At 40.7% G+C, this 15,604-nt stretch overlaps 1 protein-coding gene across 1 annotated transcript; it reads right to left on the bottom strand.

Moving 5' to 3' along the window:
• Positions 1-42: 42 nt before the first annotated feature.
• zfand4 (zinc finger, AN1-type domain 4) lies at positions 43-15,158 on the bottom strand. The gene is made up of 10 exons (XM_068568248.1): positions 14,787-15,158; positions 13,310-13,622; positions 12,127-12,202; positions 11,417-11,484; positions 11,059-11,245; positions 10,490-10,646; positions 8,754-9,992; positions 8,253-8,307; positions 1,759-1,873; positions 43-1,083 (listed from the first exon to the last, which is right to left on the bottom strand). Exons 2-10 carry the CDS (start codon positions 13,491-13,493, stop codon positions 948-950), a joined length of 2,217 nt encoding a protein of 738 aa, XP_068424349.1. The 5' UTR covers positions 13,494-13,622; positions 14,787-15,158; the 3' UTR covers positions 43-947.
• Positions 15,159-15,604: the final 446 nt, after the last annotated feature.

Genomic DNA, 15,604 nt, shown 5'->3' on the forward strand with positions numbered 1-15,604 from the left:
ATTAGACAGCTGTTGGATCCAAACACGCAGTGATCAACAGTATGTATGGAAAGAAACTTTATTAGATCAAACTCCTGTAGATACTATAACAGCATTAAAAGTTTTTGCAACAGCTGAGCAATAAAAAAAGACTTTTACAAAAGATTTTTTTTCATGGCAAGCATCTTACTTATAGACACATAAATACCATAACTCCCCTCCTCCCCATACTAATACAGTTTACTTTATAAGATTACAGATTAACCAGATTACAACTGAAATTCACACAGACACATTGCATACTTAGTATTCTAAAAAACAACCTTGGATTTAAATAAGTACTATTCATTAATAAATATTAAGAATGTCATCATTGAGTGGGTGTACTGATCATTTTTAAGAAATATTTCATTTCTGATGTCTGTATGTATGTGCCCATGTAAGAAAGACATTTAGAGGTGAAGAATATAAAAATCTGAGTGACAACATCATGAACACTTTATAAGACAAACACAGAAATGTAAGTATTCTTTCCCCACACAATAAGAAACGCTGAATGTATAAATATGATAGTTCTAAAGTGCATCTGTCAAAGACTTGTCGAATGAAAAGTCATCAGCGGTCCAATCTTTTTTCTTCTCTTTTAAAAAGGCTGACAAAACTAAAAATAGATACGTCTGAACGTGCAGCAGATATATTTAGCAAAAACTACTTACGTACAAGCACAGTTTTTTTTGTTTCGTTTTATGGAATGGAAAAAGAACTTGGTTACAGATAAAAAAGGATAAACATCTTCACATTATCAAGAAGTAATAATCAGTTCTTTGCCTTCTCTTGTTTGTTCACACTTGGCTTTACAGAATATTTGATTTATATTTTAAGCAAACTTGGCTGATAAAAAAAAAAGAAAGAAAAAAGCACACAGTGGTGAATAAGTTCCTTTTTTCTGCTCGGGATAAACAAACAGTCTAGATTTTAGGCAACTTGGGAGCACTGATGAGAGGGTTGGTCTCCTGCAGAAATCTCCGTCCAGCTCCCTTGTAGTCGTAAGTGCAGTCGTGAGTCTCTGCGTAGCGATGGGTGCAACAGAAGTTGTGACCACACCTGAAAAGATGAAATCAAACAGATTTTTTGGTACCTATGCAAATATATAGAAACAATACTTAGGTATTTACAGTATGTTCATTTAAGAGGACCTCGCAGTCAGCAAATGAAAACATTCAGTTTCTCCATCAGCAAACATCATCTGCTCAATCCTCAGGCCAATCAGCCGAGTATAAATAGTCACATCACTCAGCATAGTTTCCTTTGCTTTCATCAGTCCATTTGTAAAAAGAGAAACACTATTTCTATTATATTCTAAATGTAATGCATTTCATTTACAAGCGCTAATATTGAAAAAAATGAAATGACTCATTTAATCAAAGAAGCATCGGTTAGTCTTTTGAACACAGTTGGGAGCTCAACATTACACGCTATTGCGTCAGATTCAGGGCGTGCGCCCCGGACGAGGCACGGGAGACGGAAGCGATCCAGATTTATGTCGTGGGGAAAAACTTTGATAATGTTAATAACTTATGGCAGAACAAGTGGTGAACAGTGGTGACATATTTCACTGGAGAGATGGCCGAGAGACAAAATGATGAAATGGGAAAAGATCACTTTCGAATAAAAGTAGCTGCCCAGAGGACAAGAATGACAAATAGGGGGGATTAGATTAAGAGTCAGGTGGCAGAGTGGGTGAGTGAGTGCAGCTGGGAATGCTGGAGGCACTTTTACCTGCAGTCGTAGCTGGTGGCCAGGCCAGTCTTCTTGCCACAGAGGAAGCAATGCTTTGAGCTCTTCTTTCTGCCTGCGGGAGCTTTGACTGGAGGTAGGTGGTATGTTGGAGTGCCTGAGAATAAAAGAACATTGTTATTTATTATACACTTCACAGCAGCCGGTGCGAAATGTCTGATAGAGTATGTGAGGACGCATGTATCAAATCTACACACAGCCCAATAATGTAGCGCAGCTATTTCTGTAAATGATTTCATTTACTGTCCCTGATGTCAGCACACAACATAACTGGAGATTACTTTTTTTTGATTTTCAAACTTTTGCTTTAATTTGTGTTTTCTTAAAATGTTCAAACTTATAATTTGTTTGAGCGAGATCCATCACAGTAATCTCAAAACCCTAAAAAGGGTTAAAACAACAGAGAATCACATAAGAGAGCAAAATTTCACTTCTCTCTTTTCAGTGGCATCTTACCAAAGCAGCTGTTTTTTTAGCAGCTGTCAAAAGGGCAAAACATCTGCTGTGGAATCAAACACTGGAGTGTGGCCAGAAATGCATTATTCTTTTAAAACCTGTCAATCTTCAGTGTTTAATTTTGTTTTGTCCAAGTTTTTTGCTTCCAATTTCAATGAGCACAAGGAGAGTGGTGCTTTCATGCGTCAGGCTTTATGTCTGCTTCATGTCACTGGATAGCCACAGCAAGAAACGGACAGAAAATAATACCTGAAATACCTCAAAACCAATGTTCTCACGGTCACATTCATGTCTTCTTATCTAGGGTTTCCTTGTTAGTTTTGAAAATACATCTCAAGTGAGGTTGATGACATTGTGCAATTAAACTACATGTAAACAGTAGTAAATACCACTATACTTGAAATGGTCCAAATAATGGTTTTAAAAAGGAGTTTCAGGACATTTTCGGGCTTTGCTGTTACCATTATCAGGGCCCTGTTCCTTGTTCGTGGTTCAACAAAGTGTCCTAGTGTCCCGTTTAACCTAACGACATGATTGCCTATAGTATATGTCGGTTCCACGAAGGATCCGCCCTCAAGTGGTCTCATCATTTTATCCAGACGTCAGTCCTCAGGATAACTGCGCGTGCCTGCTCCTCTTCAGAAGGGAGAAAAGTCGAATGCCAAATTCACGATGTTCTCTTGCTACAATGGCAAATAAACTCAGAGAAAGAGCGTCTCTTTTCTCTGCTGACAAGCAGCAGATGATCATGACTACATATGATGAACAGTGTTTCCCCTAGCGTTACATTAGAGGTGCGGGGCGCTCAAGACCTCAGCTCAACATGGAGCATGAACTGAGAGTGGCCCTATCAAGTCTACAACCCCATTTTAAAGATATGTGTAGAGGAAAGCACTGCAGTCACCGACACTGATACAACCAGATGGTTCACATATCAGCACTCATTGTTTTGTAATTGGCTTTTAGTTTTCCAAAATGAGCTATTTATTAGTAACTACATATTATTTATATTTACACAGATAGAACTTTGTTTTCATTGTTCGAAGTGATTGCAATTTTTCTTTTTTTTTGGTCTGATAGGGCAATCTGGTTTAATTTAAAGTTATTGCAATTTTATTTATTCTGTTATTTATAAAAAAGGCACAGATGGAGTCACAAAATGTGTTATTTACACAAAAAGCAATGCTTTTGGTGTTTGCGTCATTGTCATCGAGGTACCCCCCCTTCCCCTCCTGAAGCTGTAAACCTAGGGGAAACACTGAATGTGAACGACTTTGTCATGATAATGGACCTAAATTCATCAAAGCGTAGCGAATATTTGCAACACTTCCTGTTGTGAACGCTGCTTAACGCCACCTCCGCTGGTCGGGCTGGATAAATAAATATCAGTGGCGGGCCGTGCATTTCGGGCATAGGCCTTCACTCCGTGCCGGACTGGGGGAAGAAAGTGTCACACCCGATCCACAGAGCCGCTCCACTGTATGATGCAGGAAAAAAAAGTAGACTCTGCGGGGCCTGACCCACAAAGCCACTTCATCCGCAGCACTACTTTCGCAATCGACCCTATTGGGCATTCCTGGGCTACAGTCACACAAGCGTTTCAAATTATCCGACAAATAAATGTGTCAGTGTTGAAAAAAAATGTATCGGCTGATTTTAAATGACTTATCACCAAATCAATCAGACTATATTTATTTAAATGTGCCTGCTGGCAGTAGTATATAAATGAATACATACTTATGATATATGTACTGTATGCATGTATAGATCATGAACTATGTGTGTATTCATGTAACCTACGTGTGTGTAGATTACCATATAAGTAGGAGTGTGAATATGTGTCTGGGCAGATCAGTATGTATGTATTATTCATAATCAGAAATTCAATCAATTGAAGCAGTGAAACTACATTGTGTGTGATTCTCTGCATTACTCTTATCATGAACCCAACGTAATCATGTTCTACAATAAAGATATGTATGGTGTACCAATAACACTGTCATATAATTATGAGTGCTTTTAACACATCCATAAGTTTCTTAAGTGCTAAATAAACATTTTGAACAGCACTGCATGCAGCGGCTTTCACAAGGTTTTCCGCATCGCGGACACTGTACAAACATGTACCACTCGCAAAAAAGCGAGTTGTGGTCTTGCGCTTTTTTATCACAATCCTCATGTGATCCAGTCTGCACACAGTATGTTTACATTATGTGAGACGGGCAACGCAGCGAAGTAGCGAACTATTACAAATAGTATGGCGTGTAAACACACACAAGTAAAGAGTGTTGTGAAAGCAGTTTTGAGGAGTGTGCATATGACACTGATGCATAAAAAATTCCCTTCAAAATAAAAGCACAGGCTTATTTTTGCCCATGTAAAGACCTGTGACTCACTGAAAATGGGTCTGACACCAGCGTTCTACGAGGTGCCACGACTTAAAAACTAGTGGCAAATGCCCCGGCATCTCTTAGAATTACTGCTCAGAGATGCAGCTGCAGTGGGAACCGGACATGCCTCTATGACATGCAGGTGCCACAATTTGAGCTTGCTCCCACTGGGAGCAGGTTAGGGGATTTCGATGTGTTGCTATGGAGATTTATCTAAACTGGCTTCAAGGAACTGAAAAGCCTGATGTACATCATCTTATCCTGGAAATTATCCAGCTATATCAGTAAGCCAGGTACAAAAAACAGGGCCCAGGTCTAAATTTAGGAAAACACGTTGGTAAACTAACAGTTAATTTCCTAAATCAAGGAACCCTGCTTTATGTCAGCTCGTGCCTGTGATAATCGTGTCTGTGGAAGCGTGCAGCTCGGCAGGGCTTGTGAGCCGTGGGGACACGGGAGCACACAGATAAAACCGACGGTTCTGCGACTGGTACAGAGAGCTCACCGTCAAGCAGCTGGGCGTGGGATTGAATTTTGATTTGTGTCGTGCACTTTAATCTGCTGCCACAGAAATGTACAATGGGTTCAAATATATTCAGAACCAAGCACATTTTTCACATGATCTTGTTAAGAAGACCCAACTTGAATAATTGTATTAATATTTGTTAAGGGATGTCCCAATCAAGTTCTCTTTTGCTCCCAATCCTAATCCGCTTTAATATGGAGGATCTGGTATGTAGAGAAATGTCGGGACATCATGCAAGTCAAAGAATTTAAGCATGTGTCATTTTCTGTAAGTGTTAATATCTTCATTGAAGCTAATGACTGTTTTGTTTGTGTTGCTCTGCAGTTCAGTCCCTTACGACAGAAGAAAAGGTTGCAATGTTTTAATGGAGCACAATTAAATGTTAATGTTTGTCAAAACTGGTGTACCTGAGGCCCAATGTTTCTATGAACAATTGATCTGCAATTCAGACCAATGAAAGTATGTTTACTTGTTCACGTCTGAACTTTACTAACCATTTCCAAGGATATTTCCTAGAAAGAACCATAAGGTAGTAAATTTAAGTTATTACTATAAGAGAAACATTTTGAAACTATCCAACTGAACAGTCTAATTTGCTCATAATTAGTATCAAAAGTACATTATCTCCAGGAAACCTCTGGGAAATTAGGAAATTTCTGGTATGTGAAATGAAGGTAACTAGATGTTTCACTGCAGTTTGGGACATTCAAAATGTTTTCCTACACATTACTACGTTAATTTCTTTTGCTTATTGTAGGTCACAAAAACAACTTTGAAAAATGCTCTCAAGAACAAGTATGAGGAAAAAGACTTTGGTCTGGGCCCCTAAATGCCAAATGCTACTATACCCAGGGCTAAATCAGATCAGTAGAATATCTTAATAGAGGAAGATCAGTAATGATGTCAAATATAGACCCTTGGAGAAACATTAGCCTAGAACGCATGCAGTCCCACAGTACGACTCACTTGTAAGCACAACAACCACAACAACATAGTCAGGACAATAACGGGTGGTTTTAACTCTACTTGAAAGGCCTCTTTATAGTCTAGACATGAAACCCACTGAAAATATATAGTTTACCAAGAATTCCCATAGAATCAGGGAACACTTGGCTTTCTCCATGGAAGAAAGAGTACATTGACTCTGTAAAGGCAACAAGGAGCGTCTCTAAAAATTAATCTTTTGAGGACTAATTTAATCTTTTTGAATGATTTATGGAGTCAGCATACAGAGTGTCCTTGAAGGATGGAATATATTTAGAAATCACATCAAATAGCAAATTAATGTATGAAGATATTATCAATATCTTTCACAATTCTTTGTGAAAATGCAGTTGAATGAAGTCTGACTGATCGAACATTTGTGTGCAGTCGTTAGTTGGGTTGTTGAATGTTGAAAGCCATCATCAACAAATTATTATCTGTTGGGAAAGACTGGTAAGATTATTGGATGAAAATAAGAATATGTGACTTAATACTTGATGCATATTTATCCTTGTTTCTCCGGGAATAGTCTAAGCATATTAGTGGTTGACATAAATAAGTGAGTGTGCTTGTGTGTCGGCCTGACACCTCCTGTGGTTTGTGCTGCTTCTGCAGTTGACAAAATAATGAATATTTAAAACCATTGCAGTGCTTTGTTGTATTGCTCACACAACATGCATTGAAGGCGTTTACATAACAGTATCCTCTCTGTGTGCCACTGCACCTCAAGAACGGCATCCACAATCTACAATCATTGGCTTCATGCGCTTGGGTATGACAGATGGCTCACAAGTCCACAACTCAAATGTGCGATCACAACCACTACAATGCAACACTTTCTGTATATGCTAGTTCTTTATAATTTTTTTAAAATTAAAAGCGTGTTTGCAGAGGTCGCTTAAACCGGACATTTGCTGTGGGATTTCTTTTGGACATGAACAGTGATAATGTGATGAAGTCGTGTTTACCGCCACCTCAGTTATCGATGTATGTATGTATGTACAGCATGAAGTGTTCTTTTTTTTTGCTCTGAGACTGAGGCACTGGCTGTGAAGATTTTTTTATTTTTTTAATTAATATATATATATATATATATATATATATATATATATATATATATATATATATATATATATATATATATATATATATATATATATATATACATACATATATATACATACATACACTTTTTTTTTTTTAAACAGGTACTGTTCAGTAGTAAAGGTTCCTGTGAGGGACAAACCACTCCTTTTGTCCATGTTCATTCTGTTGCTTACCTTAAAGATGTTAAAGACCAGCAATTGATTCACTTTATACAAAAGCAATAAGTGCTTTTCATACTTTTCAGTTCAGTTTTTCTTCCTCAGTGAGAAAAGTCCAGTCTGTGTTGGCTTGAACAAGTGCAATGAGCATCTTATGATGTCAGGAACGTTCTCCTCTTTGAGAGAAGAGTAAAGATCCAGAAGTGATACTGATTTAAAGTGCTCTGCATGGATCAGACCGCGGGGTCAGGAGCTTTGCGCATGCACGATTAACTTTCAATCTGGACGCGGAGCCTGCCTGCCTGCATGGAGTGTATTTGCCCGCCTGTGAGCGCGTGCAGCAGCGCTGCTGGTTGAGAACAGAAGTGACATAACAATGCGTGCTTTACGTCAGACTCACTTCGTCACGCTGCCTGTCGGCGAGGCTACGGAAGCGCGCACCTATATGAGTCGCCTTCAAAGTGAAAGCAGCGTCGCTGTAATGCGTTCATGGCGTTTACCTTATTTATTTATTTTTCATGTTTAATTGACCTCACGCGAAAAAAAAACAAAACATGCAGTTAACGCATGATCAAATAATTAACGCCAACAAATAGTTAAAGGATTGCCAGATTAATCTCGCGTTTCTATACATTTGTGTATGAACATTCAAGCAGACTTTGTTTTGTTGTACACACACAGAACGGACGGCTAGCAGACTGTGAGAAAATATTGACAATGTATTGAATTAGAATCACAGTCTCCAATTATAATAAAAGGGTAATAACAGATTGACAGAGATTTCAGAACCCTGACCCTCAAAACTACAACCAATGGGAATGTCTAACAACCACTGGATGTTTGAGTCTCCCTTACCTATTCTCCCGAATGATGTCATGACTCCCCCAGCCGATGCAAGAGGGGTTGTGGCCTGAGGAAATAAAAGGAAATATTCTTGAAGAAAATCAATGAAAACAGTGATTTTGCTTAAGAAAAGTTTAAGTATCAGTTAGAATAATCCAAAAATAAAATGTGCCTCTAACTTAATAAGGCAGTGAATGCTGCAATATGATACATTTTGCAATATTTGATTTCACTATCTATCTATCTATCTATATTTTTTTTCTCCCTAAATGGTAGTGTCAGTTGAGTCTTAGGGAAATGTGTCAAATACTCAAGAGTACAATTTCAGGTTTTTTTTTTTTTTTTAAATACAGTAATCTAAGGCACAGGGATGAATCTGATTGAGATCTTCGGCAATTCGGTGTATGTCATATCAAGACATTGCCATGACAATCATAAACAATACAACATAAATAAACTATGAATTTGGGATTAAAAGCTATTCCACAAATCCAATGTGCTCTCTGCGCTCACCATGTAAGAGGCTGATGCTCGGTGCAACGGTGACATCTGTCTCATTAGGTCATCCTGAAGGAGCCCGATAGTTGGGATGGATGGCAGCCTGGAGCCGAGGCTTCCCGGTCCTGAGGCAGTGACCGGGGGCAATGCGAGTCCCAGACTCTCTTCAAAGCTGTCCATGCTGTTAATGCTGTCTGGAGCCCTTGCGGAGAGAGATGCCAAGAGGTCAGAGTTGTTCAGGGACCCTACTGGCTCCTTCCAGGCTTGGTTGGCCATCTTAGTGATGCCTCTTGCTTCCCTCTTGGAGATAAGCTCTGGTCTCTTGCCAAGTGACTCCACTTTAACACCATGAATGCTTAGCTGGTGAGTTGACAGGGTGGTGGTGGTGGAGGGGTGAGGGGGTGTGCAGCCTGGCTTCATGTGTGCTGAGGATTGTGATTGAAGGTTGGGCTGGAAACAGGAGAGAGTGGAATCAAAAGCCTGAGGCAGCGGTCTGGTAGAAGTTGGTGGTGAGGGGGAGATGGGCAATGGTGAGGGGGAGCCGATATGAAATGGTGTGCCAAGCTGTGTCCGATCCCCTCTGCTGGTGAGAGCATCACTTGTCCCAAGTGCCCAGGTACTAAGTGGGGATGGAAAGCGCGGCAACTGGTGCTGAGCCCCAACCTCGAGCGACCGAGGAACACCCTCTGGCTGGGTGGACACATCTAGACTCAGAGGGTCGAACAGTTCCCCAAACGAAGCTCCAGGTTGACCTGGCACCATGAGCCCAGCAGCTTCCTCCAACAAACTCAGCCCTACAGCCTCCCCTGAAGTCTCAGCTGGGTCAAAAGTCGGCTCAGGTGGACCCCTGACACACAGTGGAGGGAGCTGAGGGTACACACAGTCCCTCATCAACCTGGTGCTGCCAATGTCTAACCGGGACACTTTGGGAGGGGGCCGGATCTTTGCAAATGGTGGGCATGTCTCCCATGGCTCCTCCTCCTGAAGCATGTAACAAGATGGCGATGGGAAAGAGGGAGGGGGTCGTCTCGGGATAGAAAAGTGGGCAGAAGTTGCAGCAGAGAGCGGGAAGGGATCTATGGATTCATGGTCTGCGATTGGAGGTAGTTGTATATTTGACTGCCAAGGCTGGTTTATCTGGGAGAGCGAACGAAAGAGGCGATGGTGATGTCTTGTGCTGGTTGGTCCTAGAGCCCCACCGCAGGGATGTGGGATGACAGGGGGCCGAGGTTTTACCTTTGCGGACTTCTTCGGCTGGAGGACACAGACAGAGACAGATTCGATTATATCAACAAATTATCCCAGTATTTTTCCCATTCTGTAAAATCACAGTGGTTATTTTATCACTTGATTAAATCACTTTGCATGAATTAATAATAAAGCATGAAAAAAAATCTTTAAAGAGCCTGTAAAGTTTAATGTATGGAAAAGCTTTATCATCTGAAAAACACATGCAAATTAGTGTTTGCCGCAGTACATCTGCATTATGCAAAATGGTTGCAGGGCACCATTTCCAGTCCATGATTATGAAAAGCAGGACTCTATGTGGTGCAAATATTCAACGTTCATTATTTTGATTGAAAAATACAAGCATGAAAAACTGCCTGAAAGAAAGAGACGGTGCTGGTTTTTAACAAAAAAATAAATTTCAAATGATGTAAAAATTAAAGCGTAGAGGCCACATTTGCACTGTGAGAGGCAGTACAATCACTTCAATACAATAGGTTTCGGTACTCCTAGCAGCTTCCAACCTTCTTGTGGATGTTCATGTCCTCCATCTTGGCTTTGAGTAGCTTCATTTTGTTCATGGTGATGGAGTTTTCAAGGTTTTGCTGTGTAGCTGCAGAACACTCTCCATCCTCCTCCTCCTCGTCCTCCTCTGGAAACACATTGTATACCGAGCCACCGCTGGAAAATATGAGGGATAAAAACACTCTTCCCATTAGTAATTTAACAAAGCTGTTGGCAGTCTCTTCAGTGGACCCGCTCACTGAACTCAGCTGCCACAACTACCACTGATTAATCAATGTTAAGTACTCAACTCCACACTCGCTGTATAATTAGATAATGATACTCATTTATCCTGTTTACGCCTCATCTACGCTTATTTTATCCGAGCACTATTCTTAATACTTGGAACCTAATGCAATAGCCTCTTTGTTTTTCTGAGGTTACTGTGTGCAAAGTGATTACCAACATGAATAAAAGTATGCACATAAAACAAATTGGGTCAGGGGGCCTATTTTGTTGTATTCAGACTGATAATACAATTATATAATAACTGCGCTTTAAAACAAGGACACTTTGACAATATCCCTACCTCACGGATTCAGACAGAGGGGTCAGGGTGCCATCTCCCCTGTCGACCACTCGGAAGAAATTTAGCTGGTCATTTTCTCGATAGACCACAAACGTAACCTGCTTGTTGGCCAGGCTTTTCTCCCAACCCTCCTCCTTTGTGCCCTCCATCAGGTCAGTAACCTCTTTGATAGGGTCATCTATGGTTACTAAAAAAAAAAAAAAGCAATTGGATTTTGGGGTTAAAAATCTGTAAAACCATACATTCATTTTAAAATTGGTTAGAGAATTTTGTTTTGTAAAACAAACTTTTCATGGAATGCAAAACTACTAATGTACAGCTATCGTGTGAGTGGACAGTTCTTTGGTCTCTTCCTTACCTCTCCTGGTGTTAATTGGGCCTCCCCTCATAGCCAAGACCAGTTTTAAAGTGCAGCCCTCTGCAATACTGCAAACAAACAGATTTATGATCAATGAAGTAAAATACATGACGAGTATTGGAATGCATTCTCCAGTGTATGTAATTGTAATGGGGAGAGGGAAATAACAGTAGCTATCTACATTTAGGGTTAAATGCAATACTTCAGAAGCAGAAGGGAGATTTTCTAATATAACGTTTACGGCACTCAAAGTGTCAGGGTGATTTCCAGATGAACTTAAGTGCATGACTACTCATTCCACTGGAACATTTGTTTCTGATGAGCAGATGTTTCATTGTCTATTGTCCCTTTCTGCTTCGAACACTTCAAAAGCATGCTGCAGCTTGATAGGCAAGTCTAGCAAGATCTCACCTTAGGCTGTTCATGTGGGAAATTAAGTGACAAGCACCCATAACAATGTCACTATTTGCAGCCAGCAGAGCACTGGAGGGTAAAGTCTGCATCTCATAAACTGACAAGTGTGGAGGGGCGGGCTCTATATCTCTGGCTCATTTACAATATGACAACACAAGACTTTTAAATTGCACATATAAATGACTTAAAATGAACGCAAGGCAAATTTAAACATATTGCTAGTAATTTGTCTAACAAGTCTGTGATTTTGCCTCTGTGTCAGTTCTCTACAGCACAGAGAGCAGGAATAGATTTACCCATAGTCGTGTAAACAGTGTTCATCATCTAGCTCAAGATTGTTCCAGATAAGGTGTTGCTGGGCAACCGGGATACCTTTACAGACAGCCAGAGAGAGAGAGAGAGACAGAGACAGAGAGAGAGAGAGAGAGAGAGAGAGAGAGAGAAAATGGCAGTAAAATTCAGAGAACAAGCAAAGTTGACAAGGACCTCTTCAGAATTCATAGACTAAGTTCACAAATATGACAGAAAGGCATGACTGAAGCAGCCATAGCACACTAAAGATGATTCATGTCTGCCCCCTAAAGACAGAACTATGTAATTGCTGAAAAATAGCAAATGACAGAATAATAGTACACTTTTGTTTTTACTTTTTGATGTGCTAAAGGGTTATCTCACCATAAAGACAGCATATCTTGCAGCTAAAACAAGGTAAATACTATTCATATACTAATATTAAAATAATACGACTCCAGTTGAGGATGACAGCCTAAGGAATACAAAGGGTCTGTAGAGCCCCTCCTTAAAATGAGTTGGAGTGTATTCATGGTCAGGAAGCTCTCTGTGCCCCGATAGTGAACTCGCTGACCCGGCGCTTGAGGTGAGCCAGTGTTAGTGAGGGAGCAGTGCTCTTTTCATTGCAGAGTGGTTTTCTCATCACAAACACACTTTGCTTGGCTGACATACTCCTCTCGAACAGAGCACAGAGAGGCCTTTCTTACCAAAACTGAAAACAGAAGCAAAGAATGTAGATATGAAAGGTCATCTTAATCTACAGTGAAAAGCATCCACAGAGGACAGCCAAGGTCAAAATGAGTGAATAAATGACAACGGATACTTAATTCAGATGAACTTGGAGTGTAACCAAGAGTTTTCTTCCGATCCATTTTTGGCAATTAAAAAAAGAAAAATTACATTTAGCTTGTTAGGCAGCTCTGATGCTGCATGCCTACTAATGAAGAAGAAAGCACAAACCATGTACAAGTTTTACAAGATACAGTTGTGTAAAACTTCCCAGAGCAGTGATACAGAACAACATATCCCAGGGAACAGAAAACAAAATTATCAAACAAATTACTCCTCATATTCCCAGTCTATAAAATAATGGATCCAGCTTGTTAGCTCAACCCGTGCAATATTCTGACTTATAAAGTATGGACACTATTCCGAACAGCATGCAAACTAAACGTGTTTGCTTTGTACCTTCCAGTCTCTGGATCTTTGCCTTGACTGAAATGACAGCCTCAAAGGGCAACACACGCAGCTCAAAACAGGTCCCTGTTAGGGTTTCTATGAAGAGCTCCATAGTGTCATAGAAAGGGAGCTTGTAGTGAAAAGCTCCCACGCTGTCATCATTAAAGAAGGGTGGCTCCTTTCTGTCGGTCATCTTGGCAGGTTTGGGCGAGAGGCTTTGGGTTTATGGTTAAATTGGAGGACTGGCCCAAGATGAAGGAGATAGAGACAGGCACTGCTCTCTAGCCTCACAACGGTCACACATCGCGCAGGACGACCACAGCTGTGAGGAGAAACAAAAGCATGGTATGACTATCATATCTTTTAGAAGGTTTGGTTTGTTTAAACATTTCCCGCTCGTGCAATCATGTGTCTAAAACATACTGTATGTGATTCCGACAAGTCAAAAATTTACTTATGACAGTTGATAATCGAAAATTGGACATTTGTAATTCAGCATAGTAGTAACATAACAGTTTCATAATCTAACCTCTGAAAAGTCAGCAAGACTGAAAGTGTGCAATTATTTTAGAACAAGGGCATGTATCAGTGGCAGCAGACATGTGCAACTGTCTCATACAATATTTAGTCCAGCAGTTAAGTCCCTGGCAAAAATTCAAGGGGATCAGGTGTGTTACATAAGCCCATCAGTGGTATGAAGTGTCCTGTGCCTGACCACGGTCTCTGACAGATCACGTCTTATGTCACTTGATTCAACATCCTACAAAACGTTATGTGTAGGAGAGGCAGGTTAGTCGAATCGTGATTTTACTTAAAATCTATAAAAAGAGGAGTTCTACATTTTAAATGTTATGTCATACAACACAATGCCACTTGGTGTATGTGGGCATGCCCTTCTACAGTCAATTACAAGCAGTAACAATAGAATAATATACGTTTTCAGTTTTCCTCCTTTGAACCCAGAATAATACATGGCGATATATGATCTCGTCCCTTTGTATTTTAGAGATACAATCGACCACAGGCAGCACACAGACCCTTGAATTGAGATCTTTCCACTTTACTGGGGATGTTACTAGTGGCTGACAGGAGCTCAAGTAACCAATCATGCCCACACAAATCTACACACAGGTGAACAACACAAGTCTTTAGAAGATGAAGTGGCTCGCTGGCTGATGGCTCGATGGTGTTAGCATCATCCGAGGCCTGGGCTGTATCCATTCAGAAACTTACCGGTTATCAACAGGCCATTGTCTGAAGAAAACGCCTCGGTTGTCATGTTACGGGCGACGCAAGTACATTAAGCATACTCGACGTTGACCAAACGGTAGTTGACATAATTAAGGTCAGAAGCCACATACCAGGTCAGCGAGAAGAAAGAAACTAGGTCAATGTTGGAAACGAAGGCAGCTGGAAGTTGCCTCAATACGAGTCCAGTGGCTAACGTTAGCGAAAAAACGAGCTCACAAGTCGTGTTTGTACATACCAGTGTTCACAAGGCAGCTTCAGTCCACGGTTAACGGCCGTATTTCATCAGTAAAAATCGCCAGACCGGTATTTTCCGCTGTAACACTGTCGTCCGACCACGTCTATCCGACGCTGCCCGTGTTAGCTTCCGTTGCCATGTTAGCCAACAACTCAAACAATGGCTACCTTCCTCAGCGGCTAGCTCGCTCGCAGGATGCGAGGCTGCATCTGGAGGCGTCGGTCCCCCGGTGTGACGTGGCCTTCAAGTCAGAGCAGCACTTCATCCCGGTAACCCTAAACACGACACCCGGACCAGAGCGGACTGTCGACCGTGGTCGATAGCCGTGGTGCGCTGGTTGGCGACATCATCGTACTTGTCAAAAGCAGTCAAACGACACCTTTGTGGTTTCATTTGATTGACAGAAATATTAACCAATTAGCGCCAGGGAAGGTGAGGTGGGCTGGACAACATGTCAAATTGTTAAAACGGATGTCAAAAGTGGACACATTGACATCCTCTTAAATTTGGAATCGAATTGGCATAAAATAGATAATTTTCTGCGATAATAGTCGTTATAATCGGCAATTATCACAGGTTTTAAAAAACACATCAGTCAAACTCGCTGATATATCAGATATGAAACTTTTAACTGCCAACGATTGACTTCTTTCATCAAGAAATAAACAGTGAATGTTAAAGTGAATCATTAAACCATCATTTTAAACAAAGACAACCGTTTCTAATGTGCCTGTTTTTAAAAGGCTGCCATGTCCAAACCACAAACAGGTACAAGAAAGTCTCCCCAAGTATGCATTTATATTGTTTGGAGCATTTAC

Source organism: Clinocottus analis, unplaced genomic scaffold (genome assembly GCF_023055335.1).
Source record: "Clinocottus analis isolate CAN_PGR_092001 unplaced genomic scaffold, fCliAna1.0.p SCAF_8, whole genome shotgun sequence".
NCBI lineage: Eukaryota > Metazoa > Chordata > Actinopteri > Perciformes > Cottidae > Clinocottus > Clinocottus analis.